This window comes from Capricornis sumatraensis, chromosome 21 (assembly GCF_032405125.1).
Source record: "Capricornis sumatraensis isolate serow.1 chromosome 21, serow.2, whole genome shotgun sequence".
In the NCBI taxonomy this organism is placed as follows: Eukaryota; Metazoa; Chordata; class Mammalia; order Artiodactyla; family Bovidae; genus Capricornis; species Capricornis sumatraensis.
The window spans coordinates 53,022,427-53,038,105 of NC_091089.1; the positions used below are offsets into that span (position 1 = coordinate 53,022,427).

At 42.2% G+C, this 15,679-nt stretch overlaps 1 protein-coding gene across 1 annotated transcript in view; it reads left to right on the forward strand.

Annotated features, from left to right (window-relative positions):
• Nucleotides 1-3,818: 3,818 nt before the first annotated feature.
• ME2 (malic enzyme 2) overlaps nt 3,819-15,679 on the forward strand; it is a 53,260-nt gene continuing 41,399 nt past the window's right edge. The window contains exons 1-2 of the mRNA XM_068993729.1: nt 3,819-3,859; nt 14,502-14,621. Coding sequence (XP_068849830.1) covers nt 14,514-14,621 — 108 coding nt within the window. The 5' untranslated portion in view covers nt 3,819-3,859; nt 14,502-14,513. The remainder of the gene's footprint in view (nt 3,860-14,501; nt 14,622-15,679) is intronic.

A 15,679-nucleotide genomic window follows, 5' to 3' on the forward strand; every position in this document is an offset into this window, starting at 1 on the left:
CTGCAACACACCCATGCATACAGAAAGTTGATATAGCAACTAACATGTTCCTTTCATGTCACAGGTACTTGGAGATAGGTTACATAATGAAAGCATAGGAAAAAGACAGATGTAATTGGAAAACATGAGTAATCGTAAAATCTAAAGCCTTCCAAACTTTCTCTGATGGTTTCTATTAGCAAGGAACACCCCCAAAGACACAATCCCTGTAATACAATGGTTGTTATTCTGTAATGCATTGTTATTCTGTAATACACTGTAATACAGTGGTTGTTATTCTGCAACCGGTGGGGAATTTTCTGTATAATTGCAAACAAACATAAGGAAACTCATTCCAACACTTTAAACACAACAATCCTCTTAAGCTTTGAAAAACACTGTGCTCTTTTGAATTTACCTTTTTAGCCTCTATCCAACATTCTTGCTTGAACTGAGCTATTTCATCTGTAAGTGATGCTATTTTGATACAGTAATAGTTAAAGTGAGACACTAAAATGTCTCAGTTCAAAGTTAAAAGGCTAAGTGCGATTACATACCACATCCCTGTCTCCAGAAATAATTTAAGCATACAAACCAATTTCAAGTATAGAATTATTTTTGAGTGAATTTAAAGGGCCAGTATCTAATACAGTAGGTTAGTGGCACACAAAATCAAAGCAGTAATATTGTCATTATTAATACAGTAATAAAATTTTAATATTAATACAATAGTAAGTATTAATACAGTAGTAAAATAGCAACTTTAGATCTGGCATCCTTAATTTGACCTAATGGGAATTATGAGCTATCCTAAAGAAACAAGTATAAAATTAAAATAATATGACAAGATTTCTGTGCATTTTAACAGTAACAGTTAGATGTCATTGTTAGTCCAAACAACAGAAAACCTTATTTGAGGTGATTTATTCAGGCAGAGGTTTATTTCACAGAATAAGAAATATGGAATAAGAATCAAGGTGGAAAGTGGCTCAGTAATACTACTGGGGATCCAGGTGCTTTGATCCTGCCAATATACTTAGAGGCCTTCATCTTCTTGCTTTTCATCCTATGGGCGAATAATGGGTGCCAGGACTTCAAACATTTCTGGTAAGAAGTGGGATGTGAAACAAAAGGTACATGCCAATTGAGTCTTTCTTAAAAAGCCTTTCCTTCTTTTAAAAAAGCCTTTTCCAAAGTTCCATCTAACAGCTTCCATATATGTGGAAGACTCCAACAGGATCCTCTTAGACCAGCACTGTCCAACTGAAATATAGCATAAGCCACAAACTAGAGTTGTACATGCAATTTTAAATTGTATGATAGCCATGTTAAACAAGTAAAAAGAAAGAGATGAAATTAATTTAAATAATATATTTTACTTAACCCCAAATATCCAAAATATTATTTTGACATGTGATCAATATTTTTAAAATTGAGATATTTCATTTTTTTTGCACTGTTCTGAAACTCAGTGTGTATCTTAATTTAGAGTTGCCATATTTCAAATGCTCAATAGTCATAAGGCCTGTAAGTACTGTACTGGGAGGAAGCCTCAAACCATTCCCCAAAGTGACTAAGGAGAAGTGAATTGGGATGGACCAGCAAAACAGCACTGTCTGCATCTTTGACATTAACAGATATTTCATTTACTAAGGAATGAGCTGATCTCAGTTTAACCGAAAGAAATCCCATCCATGATAAGCTCTCTGTAACCCTTCAAGTTGGGATGATTCTACTGTAGGACGGACTGTCTTTCAAAGACAAAATAATTTTACCTCTACTAATGAACCATTTATAATGACACATAATTTTTACATTTTCTGTTTTCAGCTTGAAGCATCTTGACAGTTTCTGGCAAGCAGGGTTATCTGAGGTCATGCTTATTTTTTAAATACTTCTATTTATTTATTTTTGGCTGTGCTGGGTCTTCCTTGCTGTGTGCAGGCTTTCTCTAGTTGCAGAGCGGGAGCTACTCTGTTGCAGGGCACAGGCTTCTCATTGTGGTAGCTCCTCTTGAGGAACACAGGCCCTAAGCACTGGGGCTTTAGTAATTGCAGCAGGCAGGCTGAGTAGTTGTGGTTCGCAGGCTCTAGGGAACAGACTCAGTAGCTGGGGCACACGGGCTTAGTTGCTCCAAGACATGTGAAATCTTCCCAGAGCAGGGACAGAACCCGTGTCCCCTGCACTGGCAGGTGGGTTCTTACCCACTGCACCAGCCAGGGAAGTCCCATGTTTTTTCTAGTCTCTCTTTTCCAGCGGTGGTTACTATAGCAGCCATAGTTATCATTTATCCTCTAACTACTAGGAAATGGCAACCCACTCCAATATTCTTGTCTGGAGAATCCCATGGACAGACAAGCCTGGCGGGCTACAGTCCAGGGGGTTGCAAAGAGTCAGACATGACCTCGCCGCGAAGCACACACTGTTTCCCCAACATGCCCCACCCTTGGATGCTCAGATAGGCACGGCTGGTCCAAATTTTACAGAATCGTCAGAGTTTGGGAGGCGAGAATCCACTTTTCTCTACTTCTGCTCAATCTTCTCTATTCTACATTACCGTCACTTCATGTTCTCATTCCATCTGCCTTGCCTCTTCTTCACCCTTTACATCTTTAAAATTTTTATTACTACACTTTAAAAGCACGCAAACTCCATTACAGTAAAGCTTTTTCGGTGGCCACATTTTCTGAAATAAGGATGAAGAACTATCCTCCAATATCACAACCATGGGTGAATTATACATATGTTAAGGTAGGGTCGGCCTGTTTTCACCATGTCCATTTAGGGTGCCAGTGCTTTCTTCTGAGAGAGAATATTCGAATATCTGCTTATGGGGCTGGTGATGACAGTAATTTCCCTGCGGGTCAAAAGTTGTGTCAGCCCATGGTTGATTCATGTGAATGTATGGCAAAACCCACTGCAATATTGTAAAGTGATTAGCCTCTAATTACAATAAATTAATTAATTTTAAAAAATTTGTCAGTAACCAGGGAGAGCAGCAAAGAATTTGGCGGAAGAGCAACTCGAAGGCAGACAAAAATTGCTCAAAAACATAAAGATGTTCCTCAAGAGCAGAGGCTTCACATTTCCCAGGGCCGCTTTCTTCCGCGTCTCCATTCTCCTGGCTGGCACCCTGCCCTTCGAATCTCTGCTTTCCTCTCCCTGCCTCGGCAGGCAGTCCAGGAGAGGCCCACACGCCCAGCCTTCGTCGCTTCCCGCGTTCGGGTCCTGGTACCCGCCGACAGGTCCCACCCCACCCCATCCCCGGCCTCGCCCGCGCCTGCGCAGAGCCTCTTCTCGCGCGAAGGCGCGGCCATCTCCCGGGACCTACCCCAGCGCCCGTCGCCGCGATGGGAGGTCTGCGGTTAGCCAGCCCCAGCTCTTTCCGTGGGGCGGCAGCTGTCCTCTGCGTGTCCGGACTCCTCCCACCCTGCACGCCTGCGGGCTCACTCCTGGCGATCGGGCCCATAAGGGCACCCGCCAGGCCCCCAAACAGTTACCTCAGGCTACTGAACTGAACTGAACCGGGCAGAGGAAGGTCCTTGGAGGCTGGGACGCGGGCGAGCCGGCGGCGAAGCCCCTCCCCTTAGGGCTGGCTTCCTGCCTCCGCATTGGCCCGCGCGCCCGTCAGTCTCACCCCCTTCAAGGGGCCGCGGCAGCGGTTCTCCCCGGTCAGTCTCCTCACTGCGCGGGTGTACTGGCTGCCTCGGCTCGAGTCCAGCGGAGCCGGCTGGTCGGAGCCTGAGCTGGCGCCGGCTCCCTCCGGGAAGCCTCGGGAAGGGGAGGGCCGCACTCGGCCCGAGCTGAGCATCGTCTGGGTGGCCTGCGGGGCCGCGGCCTCTCCGCCGGCAGCACCACCTGTCGCGGGGCGAGAAGCGGGGTAAGGGTTTCGCGCGGCCGCGGGCCCCCGGGGCCGGGAGTTCCGGGATGCGAACGGGCGCCGGCCTCACCCCGGCGGGCGGAGCCGCGCGTTCTGCCCGCGAGGACCCGCTGGGCGGATGGGAGGGCGGGGTGAAGGGAAAGGAGCTCGCCGAGCCCGGGCTGAGAGGGCGGGGAGCGGCGACACCCTCTCTGACCGTGGACACCTCTTCCCTTGCGCACGGTTTAGGAGCGCGACTTAACCGAGCGAGATTCGCTGGTCCAGGGCGCCCCCCTTCCCCCGGAGAAAGGCCCGGTGGCCTCCGTAGCGCGAGCATCTTTTCGACCTTTTATTCCTGCTCCCCTTAAAGACCGATTTTGTGGCTCTGTATCCCTTTGTCAAATAGTTCTCATTTTCTGCAGGGATGGATTAATGTCAGGAGTTAGACACTGTGTGTGTGTGTGTGTGTGTGTGTGTGTTTGGATCGTTTCCTCGCTTTAAAGGAAGTTTGTCGCAGGCTAGAAAGTTCCGAGATTGGAGCGATTATGGCCATGTGAAATGACATCTGTAGACTAGCATTGGCAGGTGTTTCTTTGGCGCAGGTGGTATTCCATTTTTGCCTGTGTGATGTTACACAGTGAGGTCCTGGATTGACTTTCTTGGTTCCGAAGATAATTCTAGAAAATTTCCTTTGCCGTTTGGTGAGAAGAAGCTTAATCCAAACAACGAATCTCGACAGAAGTGCTTCCTTACAGAACACGTTCTTTCATATCTGTTTATCTTCTTAATGTTTATGGCAATCACTTCAAAACAGTTGATAGCACTGTAATTTTAGTGTTGCAATCGATAACAATGGAAGCACGTATTAATGTGGCACCCCACTCCAGTACTCTTGCCTGGAAAATCCTATGGACGGAGGAGCCTGGTAGGCTGCGGTCCATGGGGTAGCTAAGAGTCGGACACGACTGAGCGGCTTCACTTTCATTTTTCACTTTCATGCACTGGAGAAGCAAATGGCAACCCACTCCAGTGTTCTTGCCTGGAGAATCCCAGGGACGGGGGAGCCTGGTGGGCTGCCGTCTGTGGGGTGGCACAGAGTCGGACACGCCTGAAGTGACTTAGCAGCAGCAGCAGCAGCAGCAGAGACCGGAGCGCTGTTTCCTGCAAGAATTACCTCAAAATAATGCCCTGAGGTGGTTATTCTTTATTATCTCCGGTTTAGAAAGGAAGTGAAGCTGGTGGCTCAGTGGTAAAGAAGCTACCTGGCGATGCAGGACCGCAGGAGACACAGGTGCCATCTCTGGGTCCAGAAGATTCCCTGGAGGAGGAAATGGTAACCCACGCCAGTATTCCTTCTTGGAGAATCCCATGGACAGAGGAGCCTGGTGGACTCTTGTCCATGGGGTCACAAAGAGTCTGACGAGACTGAATATGAATGCATTACAAAGGAAGATTAGGAAGGTTAAGTAACTTGCCCAAGATCCCAGGTTTTAAGTGGCAAAGCCTGGATTCAAACTCAGGCAGTCTAACTTAATATCTTCAGCCTCCTCTTAACCTTGTATGCTCCTTAAACATTGTTCATGTTGTAAAGCTAATTGCAGTATTGTGCTCCTAAGTTTTGACCTTTAGTTGCCAAGCTTTCTGGATATTAAAGAAGAAACAGTTGTTTCCTTGTCCCTCCCCATATACACACACACTGTAGTAGTTACACAAATGCTAGGTAAATATATATTGTGTAACTACTATAACAGTTAAGTTACATATTATATTACATGGTTTGCAGAAATAAAGGGAAAAAAGTTTAGCAATTTTCTTCTAGTAGTGGACCTTTAAATAGTCAACTTTGAGCACTGCTTTGTAACCTATATCTGATTCTTTTATGGTAGCAATAAAGACTTGAAAGTTAAGCATAGAGGGAAGAAATGCTGATATATCTTTACCATATGTTAGAGAAGATGTTGGGCTATGCTTTTGTAGAAGTTTTGCATTTTCTTGAGAATTAAAACTTCTTCCTCAATGATAGTGGTTTAGTTGATAAGTCGTGTTTGACTCTTGCAACCCTATGGATTGTAGCCTGCCAGGCTCCTTGGTCCTTGGGATTTCCCAAGCAAGAATACTGGAGTGGGTTGCCATTTCCTTCTCCAGGACATCTTCCCAACCCAGGGATTAAACACGGGTCTCCTACATTGCGGGTGTATTCTCTACCACCTGAGCCACCAAGGAAGCCCAATAGTTATTTTTGCTCAATGCTGCTGCTGCTACTGCTAAGTCTCTTCAGTCATGTCTGACTCCGTGCGACCCCATGGACTGAAGCCTACCAGGCTCCTCCGCCCATGGGATTTTCCAGGCAAGAGTACTGGAGTGGGTTGCCATTGCCTTATCCGATTCTTGCTCAATAGTTACTCCTAAAAAAGAATTGCTTACAGGTTTCACTCTTATAAGGTGTTTATGTATAATGTTTTTGTCTTTCAATATATTTGTTATGAAAACACTTTGAAATTCATAAAGGAAATACCCATTTACCACTTGAGAATATCTTTTGTAAATTAACTCTTACTATGAAGCTGTTTGTGCATAAATTTTATTTAATTTCATATAAACAAGTAAGCTATTTTACACTGCATTACATTTTATATTAAACTAAAATTATAATCTGTTTTGGTGAATTTCAGGCCAACTCAACAACCATATTTTAAAACATTGCTGTTGCTAAGTCACTTCAGTCATGTCCAACTCTTTGTGACCCCATAGACGGCAGCCCACCAGGCTCCCCCGTCCCTGGGATTCTCCAGTCAGGAACACTGGAGGGGGTTGCCATGTCCTTCTCCAATGCATGAAAGTGAAAAGTGAAAGGGAAGTCGCTCAGCCGTGTCAGACTCTTAGTGACCCCACGGACCGCAGCCTACCAGGCTCCTCCATTCATGGGATTTTCCAGGCAAGAGTACTAGAGTGGGGTGCCATCACCTTCTCCAATTTTAAAACATAAATAACACTAAAATGTGTAGTTGTTTACTAAGGATCAATATTGGAGAAAATTCACACTAAATATCAAAGTTACTCCACATTTGATTTAATGAAATGGTAATCATTTTATTAAAAGCTATTTGAAAGTAACCATTTTAATTATTATACCTGCCTATGACACCTGCCCTGATTAATATATATGAATTTTTCAAGTTATGAAGAATATATTGATTAGGTAGATATTGTTTAGGATAACATTTGATATTTGCCTGGATCTGTATGCCATCCAAATTCTCATTCTTGACCTAATGATTTCATTTGAAATAATTGAAATAAATGTTAGCCATGATTATCCTCATAGCCTCATGTTTTTAAAGTTATATAGGGGTTCTTTTTTTAGACATTTTTATTGAAATATCGTTAATATATAAACTTCATAGCCTCTTAAAATGGATTTCACTTTGGAAGATGATTCAGAAACAGCCTTTTAGAAGGCACCTTCTGACCTCCTTAGTTTATTACTACTAATAACAATAATACTTAAATAACAGAGAGCACTTAGAGGGCATTGTGATAAGCATCTTACATGGATTATGTAATTTTAATCTTAAAATGGCCCTACTTAATAGGTCCTGTTGTTTATCATCCCTATTTGACTGATGAGATAACTGCTACTCGAGATTGAGACTTAACTGTGACCTAGTCAGGATCATGGAGCTAGTAGTGTCTCAGGGGCAAAGCAAGAATTTAAGTACCGTGGTTTGATCGTAGAGCTTACTTTCGACCACTCTGCCAGATTGCCTGGATGTGAATCTTGTTGAATGAACCAAGTGAAGTAGTCAAGCTCTTTGTGATGATGATAAAGGTCTAAGGGGTTGATGCTACCGCTGCCGTTTAGTCGCTCAGTCGTAGCTGACTCTCTTCGACACCACGGACTGTAGCCTGCCAGGCTCCTCTGTCCATGGAATTCTCCAGGCAAGAATACTGGAATGGGTTGCCATTCCCTTCTCCAGGGGATCTTCCTGACCCAGGGATCGAACTTGGGTCTCCTGCACTGCAGTCAGATTCTTTACAGTCTGAGCCACCTGGGAAGCCTTGAGGACTTGATGCTATATTTAAATATCATGGTAACTGCACACAGCTGCTTAATAGGTTCCCTTCCCTTCCCCATTTTGTTGATGAGAAAAGTGAGACCTTCAAGTTAGAGGTTCCCAGACTTTTGGACTTCATCAGCAAGTTAAAAAAAAAAAAAAAAAGTAGTGTGTGTGTTGGTGGGCAGTTGGGATCAGATGTAAGATCCCCAACTTTTAATTCCGCCGATGTGATGACCCTTTTTTAGAACTACTACAATCTACCATCCCCATCCTTTAAAAAAAAGTTTTTGTGTTTTTTTTTTTAACCACCAAAAAGGGAGGAAGATAATTACAACGTGAAAACAGACAATAAATTTAGTGTCATGAAAAACTATATTGTCCTACTTTTTCTCATTTGGTCATAGGTCAGTGAAAAATGTGTTCCAGACTGATGCCAATTCAGAGACCATTTGAGAATGCTTGGGTGACACAGTGATTCCAGATTGGTAATTAGCTGAGTCCAGATTCAGACTGACTGCTGAGCTTATGCTCACTGCACCTGGTCATGAGGTGGAGAGAGGGTATGCTCAATTGTGTCCACCTCTTTGCAACCGCATGGGCTGTACCCGCCCAGGCTCCTCTGTCCATGAAATTTTCCCAGTAAGAATACTGGAGCAGGTTGCCATTTCCTACTTAAGGGGATCTTCCTGACCCAGGGTCTCCAGCCTTGTCAAGTGAATTCTTGACCACTGCACCATGACTTCTCTCCGACTGAGGTCTCCATTTCATTGAACTTCTGCTTTCTACCCCGAGCTGGGGAGCTGGGGAGAGGAATCTTCAGCAGTCAGTGACCTAGCAGTTTCAGTCCCAGTTGGGTTTAGAAATACCACCAGAGTGTGAACTCACTGCCGACCCCCAACCCCGTGCAAGGCAAGGTGAATGACACACCAGAGGAAGAAACCACAGGCATACCTCAACATCCAGGAAACTCTCGAGTAGTAAGCAGCTTGATTTTTCATATTTATTCAAAATGGGAAGCCCCACCTTCTTTTGTTTCCTGTTTTTGCTTAACTCATTTTTACAGTTCTTCCACCTTATCTTATAATATGAGGAGTTCCCCTTTTTATCTTGTTGCCTCCAGCTGGTATTAAGCCTACTGTCTGTCTCTCTGTCTCCTTAGTCCTTGGTTCTATTTTTGGCAGAAATGGGATTTTCTCCTTAAATTGTTTTTTGATTGATGCCTACTTGTTTTAAAGACATTATTAAAGTTACTTTTATTTTTTGTTTTACTCTCTGTCACTTAGTAATAAAGTAATAATTTGAGTGCTATGACACCACTCTATAAGTCTTTAATACTTTTCTGCATCTGTTCTCTTGTTTGATCATTACAGTTATCTATGAGGTAGATTTGACAGGTAGTCTTTGTTTTACAGAATAAATTCAGTATTTGATGGAAGCAAATTTATAGCCAGGAACTGAAGATAGAAGACTTTATGTTGGAATGTTGATCTCCAGTCCTGAAGGGAAACTGTTGTTTCTTCCTGCTCGCAGGCACAGCTCTTTTGGCCACCAAGTGTGTTTTTCCCCACACCCAGTTCTCCCCTTCTAGGCAGACACTGCCTGGGTTTGCTTCAGCTGAATTCTGACACTCTCTACCTGGAGATAGCTTCCAAGCCCACAAGTTAAGGACTCACTTCAGAAAGATTGCCCTCACTTCAGATGCCAATCAAAAGTCCCAGGTTTTGACCCATACTTCTGACCAACTGGCTGTAGATCAGGGCTTCCCACACCCTCCTCCTCGGGTTAGAGAGTCTACTCTCCTGGCTCACAGAACTCAGAGAGACACTTATTTGCAATTACTGGTGTATTATAAAGGGATACATCACAGGAACAGATGGATGGAAAAGATACATAGGTCTGGGGATTGCGGCTGGATTCAGGAGGGCATGGTGCTTCTTTGTCCTCTGGGCTTGTCAACCCCCAACACCTAGATGTGTTCACCAACCTGAATGCTCATCACCTATCCTTGTTCAAAAGTCTTTATGGATCTTCATCTGTATTGGTCCCACCCCTTTTCCCTAGGGACCTGGAGTGGTACTGCAAAGTTTCCACTCTAATAATTACTTGATCTTTCTGGTGATCAGCTCTGTTCTGAGGTTATGCAGTGGGCTCATCCTAAGTGAGTTCAGTAGCATAAACTCATGTATGGTCAAAAGGGTCTCCCTATGAATAGCAAATGATACTTCTGTCACTCAAAATTTCAGTGGCCTTTAGGAGCTCTGTGCCAAGAACGGGACCAAGACCAAATATATTTTATTATACTTGTGGTATGACAAAATGTTGCTTTTTTTTTTCACATAGTCTTTGAGTTTAAATTAAAAAGTTTTTCAAACTCTATTTTAGATTTCCCTACATCATCACTAGACTACAATACTAATACAGTCTTTTGGTACCAAAGTTTTAATTGTGATAAATAATGCTTTCTCTCCTGGAAGACCCATTGAAACATGAACAGCACTACAGTTTCAATTTCTGTCTTTTCAAAGTTTATTTTGAAATAATTTGAAAGATTTGGTTGTATACATTATATTTCATTATACTTCATTAATTCTTCACTGTGTATTTTTAGAACAGGAATACCTCTAAATATGGTTATCGAACTCAGAAAGTTTTAAATTATACAATACTTATAAAGTTATAGTAGATATTCCAGTTATGCCAGTTATCCCCAGTCATGTCTTTGATAGCATTTTTTGGGATCAGATTTTGCATTTAGGTGTCTTGTCTTTTTAGTCCTCTTTGAATTGCAGTTGTTACTTAGTGTTTTTCATGACATGAACATTTTTGAAGAAAACTCGTCAGTTATTTTATGGTATGTCTCTCGTGATTTTTTAAATTACCATTATTGAAATATTTGACATAAAACACTGTGAAAGTTTAAGAGGTACAACATATTAATCTGATACATTTATATATTGTAATTATTGCCATTGTACTGATAATTAGCACCTCTGCATGTTACATAATTATAATGTATTTTCAGTGATTGGAATAATTAAGCTCTAGTCTCTTTGCAAGTTTGATTGTAATACAGTATTGTTGCCTGTGTTCACCAGGCATTAGATCTCTAGGACTTCTCTCTTACGACTCTTGTTGGAAGAGTCCGACGTCTGTACCTTTAAATAACATCTGTCCTGTCCCTTACCCTCATTCCCATCTCTCATGATTCTTGATCATTTAGATTGCTTGTTTCTGCAGCCATATTTAGGTACCACATTTATATAAAATATCCAGAATAGGCAAACTCAATACAGAAGGCAGATTGGTGGTTGCAGGCACTGGGGTAGTGGGGAACACTGCTTAATGGGTGTGGTGTTTCCTTCTGGGATGATAAAAATGTTTAGGAACTAGATAGAGGTGGTTGTGCAACTTCTAAATCCCTCTGAATTGTTCATTTTATGTGATGTGAATTTCTGCTCCATAAAGATCAACTTAAAATCCTAATGTAGATGATTTTGCTGCACCCCCATATACAGCCTGGATTTCTCCACAAGTAGAAATTCCATTAAAAGCAGTTGCATGGAGGTTTCCCTGGTGGCTCAGTGATAAAGAATCTGCCTGCCAATACAAGAGACGCAGGTTTGATCCCTAGTCTGGGAAGATCCCACACGCCGCAGGGCAGCTCAGCCCATATGCCATAACTATCAAGCCTGTGCTCTAGAGCCCAGGAGCTGAAAGTGCTGAAGCCCGAACCCTCTAGAGCCTGTGCTTTGCAATAGGAGAAACCGCCGCAGAGAGAAAGAAGCCCGTGCACTGCACCTGGAGGGTAGCCCCTGCCCACCGTAACCAGAGAGAAGCCTGCGCAGCAATGAAGACCAGCACAGCGAAAGAAGTAAAATCATGTTAAAAAGCTGCTGTATGATAATTACGATGGTTTGTGATGATTAAAGACATGAGCATTGTAAATTGGTTTTTAGTGGAAGAATTGATACACACAAGAATCTATTATATATTCTCATCAGTAAATATTTAAGATTTAATGTCTTATATAGTTTTCCATTTTGAAAAATTCCCATAATGTTTGTGATGAATGTGAAAGGACAAAAACATGTTTTCTAGTCAATTTGCATCATTTTAAAATAGTAATAGGTTTTCTAAAAACAAAAAACATTTTAGTACATTGATTGTAAATATTGACTTTATTAGTACCTTAAAATTTGAAGTCTAGATTAAGAATTGGATAGTTTCTCTTCTTCTGAATGTATATATTCCAGGCTTTTTTCTATTATTTACTTTTCTACTTTCAACCTAAACTCTCCCACACCTGTTTACATTGAACTTCAGTTCAGTTCAGTCGCTCAGTCGTGTCCGACTCTTTGCAACCCCATGAATTGCAGCACGCCAGGCCTCCCTGTCCATCACCAACTCCCCGACCTCACCCAAACTCATGTCCGTCGAGTCGGTGATGCCATTCAGCCATCTCATCCTCCGTCATCCCCTTCTCCTCCTGCCCTCAGTCTTTCTTAGCATCAGGGTTTTTTCCAATGAGTCAACTCTTTGCATGAGGTGGCCAAAGTATTAGAGTTTCAGCTTCAACATCAGTCCTTCCAATGAACACCCAGCACTGATCTCATTTAGAATGGACTGGTTGGATCTCCTTGCAGTCCAAGGGACTCTCAAGAGTCCTCTCCAACACCACAGGTCAAAAGCATCAATTCTTCAGTGCTCAGCTTTCTTCATAGTCCAACTCTCACATCCATACATGACCACTGGAAAAACCATAGCCTTCACTAGACGGACCTTTGTCGGCAAAGTAATGTATCTGCTTTTGATTATGTGTCTAGGTTGGTCATAACTTTCCTTCCAAGGAGTAAGTGTCCTTTAATTTCATGGCTGCAGTCACCATCTGCAGTGATTTTGGAGCCCCCCAAAATAAAGTCTGACACTGTTTCCACTGTTTCCCCATCTATTTCCCATGAAGTGATGGGACCAGATGCCATGATCTTAATTTTCTGAATGTTGAGCTTTAAGCCAACTTTTTCACTCTCTTTCACTTTCATCAAGAGACTTTTTAGCTCCTCTTCACTTTCTGCCATAAGGGTGGTATCATCTACATATCTGTGGTTATTTCTTCCAGCAGTCTTGATTCCAGCTTGTGCTTCTTCCAGCCCAGTGTTTCTCATGATGTACTCTGCATATAAGTTAAATAAGCAGGGTGACAATATACAGTCTTGATGTACTCCTTTTCCTATTTGGAGCCAGTCTCTTGTTCCGTGTCCAGTTCTAACTGTTGCTTTCTGACCTCCATATAGGTTTATCAGGAAGCAGGTCAGGTGGTCTGGTATTCCCATCTCTTTGAGAATTTTCCACAGTTTATTGTGATCCACACAGTCAAAGGCTTTGGCATAGTCAAGAAAGCAGAAATAGATGTTTTTCTGGAACTCTTTTGCTTTTTCGATGATCCAGTGGATGTTGGCAATTTGATCTCTGGTTCCTCTGCCTTTTCTAAAACCAGCTTGAACATCTGGAAGTTCACGGTTCACGTATTGCTGAAGCCTGGCTTGGAGAATTTTGAGCATTACTTCACTAGCATGTGAGATGAGTGCAATTGTGCGGTAGTTTGAGCATTCTTTGGCATTGCCTTTCTTTGGGATTGGAATGAAAACTGACCTTTTCCAGTCCTGTGGCCACTGCTGAGTTTTCCAAATTTGCTGGCATATTGAGTGCAGCACTTTCACAGCATCATCTTTCAGGATTTGAAATAGCTCAACTGGAATTCCATCACCTCCACTAGCTTTGTTCGTAGTGATGCTTTCTAAGGCGCACTTTACTTCACATTCCAGGATGTCTGGCTCTAGGTGAGTGATCGCACTATCGTGATTATCTGGATCGTGAAGATCTTTTTTGTACAGTTCTGTGTTTTCTTGCCATCTCTTCTTAATATCTTCTGCTTCTGTTAGGTCCATACCATTTCTGTCCTTTATCGAGCCCATCTTTGCATGAAATGTCCCCTTGGTATCTCTAATTTTCTTGAAGAGATCTCTAGTCTTTCCCATTCTGTAGTTTTCCTCTATTTCTTTGCATTGATCGCTGAGGAAGGCTTTCTTATCTCTTCTTGCTGTTCTTTGGAACTCTGCATTCAGATGCTTGTATCTTTCCTTTTCTCCTTTGCTTTTCGCTTCTCTTCTTTTCACAGCTATTTGTAAGGCCTCCTCAGACAGCCATTTTGCTTTTTTGCATTTCTTTTCCGTGGGGATGGTGTTGATCCCTGAACTTACTTCCATGTAAACATTCGCTATTTAGATGTTTCATACCCTGCCACACTTGTGTGAATTACAGAAAGGGTAAATATTTGGCTCACTGCAGTAGGTAATGTGTAGACAGTAGCAATGATTATTGTCATCGAAGGACTTCAACTCTTGTCAGAAAAAATAAATCTTTGCCTTCACACCGTTGCTTACTCTTTTATAATCCCTTCTGTCTATAGAAACATAAACGTATTTTGAAAAACTTTTTCATTTGTGGAAAGTGAAGCTTTGTAAATCTGCTTTTGAAAACTTGTCCCTGATATACCTACAGTTCTATAATAGGTTTCTCATTATCTTTATTTGCTTTGTTTTTCCCAGGTGAGAAGAAAGATGCTGTCCAGGTTTAAAATAGTCGCCACTCCTTGTACTCTGGCATGCCGCCATTTGCACACAAAAGAGAAAGGCAAGCCACTTATGCTGAACCCAAGAACCAACAAGGTTAGTAACATTAACACTATTATACATTGTCTGTCTTCCTGGTAAAGGTTTGATACATTTTAGACAGATATAGTATGAAAGATTTGTATTGTGTGGCTTTATATTGAAACTATTCGGAAGTGGGTGGGTTTTTTTTTTTTCCTGCGTGAACTTTTCTCTTTTCAGGGTGGCTTTATACCTTCCAAATTTCACCCTCTCAATTTCTACCACCCAGAAAGAGTTGACTTTATTTCCTAGTTCTAGCTTAAAAAAAAAAAATCCTAGAATAACAGGTTGGTCAAGACTTTTGGCCAGATGTAGTATATTTAGATTGACTTCATTTAGTCATTTTATTACTTTTATAAATAAATGAATAAATGTTCTATAATTTCCTAGCCCCGATGGATCATTCATTCTCACTGCACTTGGAGGGCAAGAAATAGAAGAGGCCTTTTCTTTTCCTCCTGCTGTGCTTACCTGCATGATGAAGAGTCTAGTTAAGGGATTTTTATCAATATTGGGTCTGAAGGAAGATAACTCAGGATCAGCTGAAGGGGGTGTAACACAGGAGGGCATTGTTGTGTCCACGAGCAGAAGACAGGTTTGGTAAAACAAGTGGCGATGGAAGACAGAAAAGAGTAGAAGGGCAGCTGAGAGGAAGGTGGTTTCTGCATTCAGGGCATCCGTTTTAGACTATGTCACGTTCACTTACTAACACCAGGCCAGCAAATTTAAGAATTTTATCAACGTTTATCATAAATGCTCAATACGTAAAATTATTTCTTTAATAATCATTTTGATTTCTCCTGCACATTATAAATAAAATGGTTCTGAGTGTCTCTTAAATCCAGGGACAGATTTAAGGTAGGAGATAGGCAGTAAAACCTTGTATGGCCAACTCATTTATCTTTAGCAATAGGATAAGCATTTTAAAATGAACTACACAGTTCATTTGGAGAAGGAAATGGCAACCCACTCCAGTGTTCTTGCCTGGAGAATCCCAGGGACGGGGGAGCCTCATGGGCTGCCGTCTGTGGGGTCGCACAGAGTCGGATACAACTGAAGCGACTTAGCAGCAC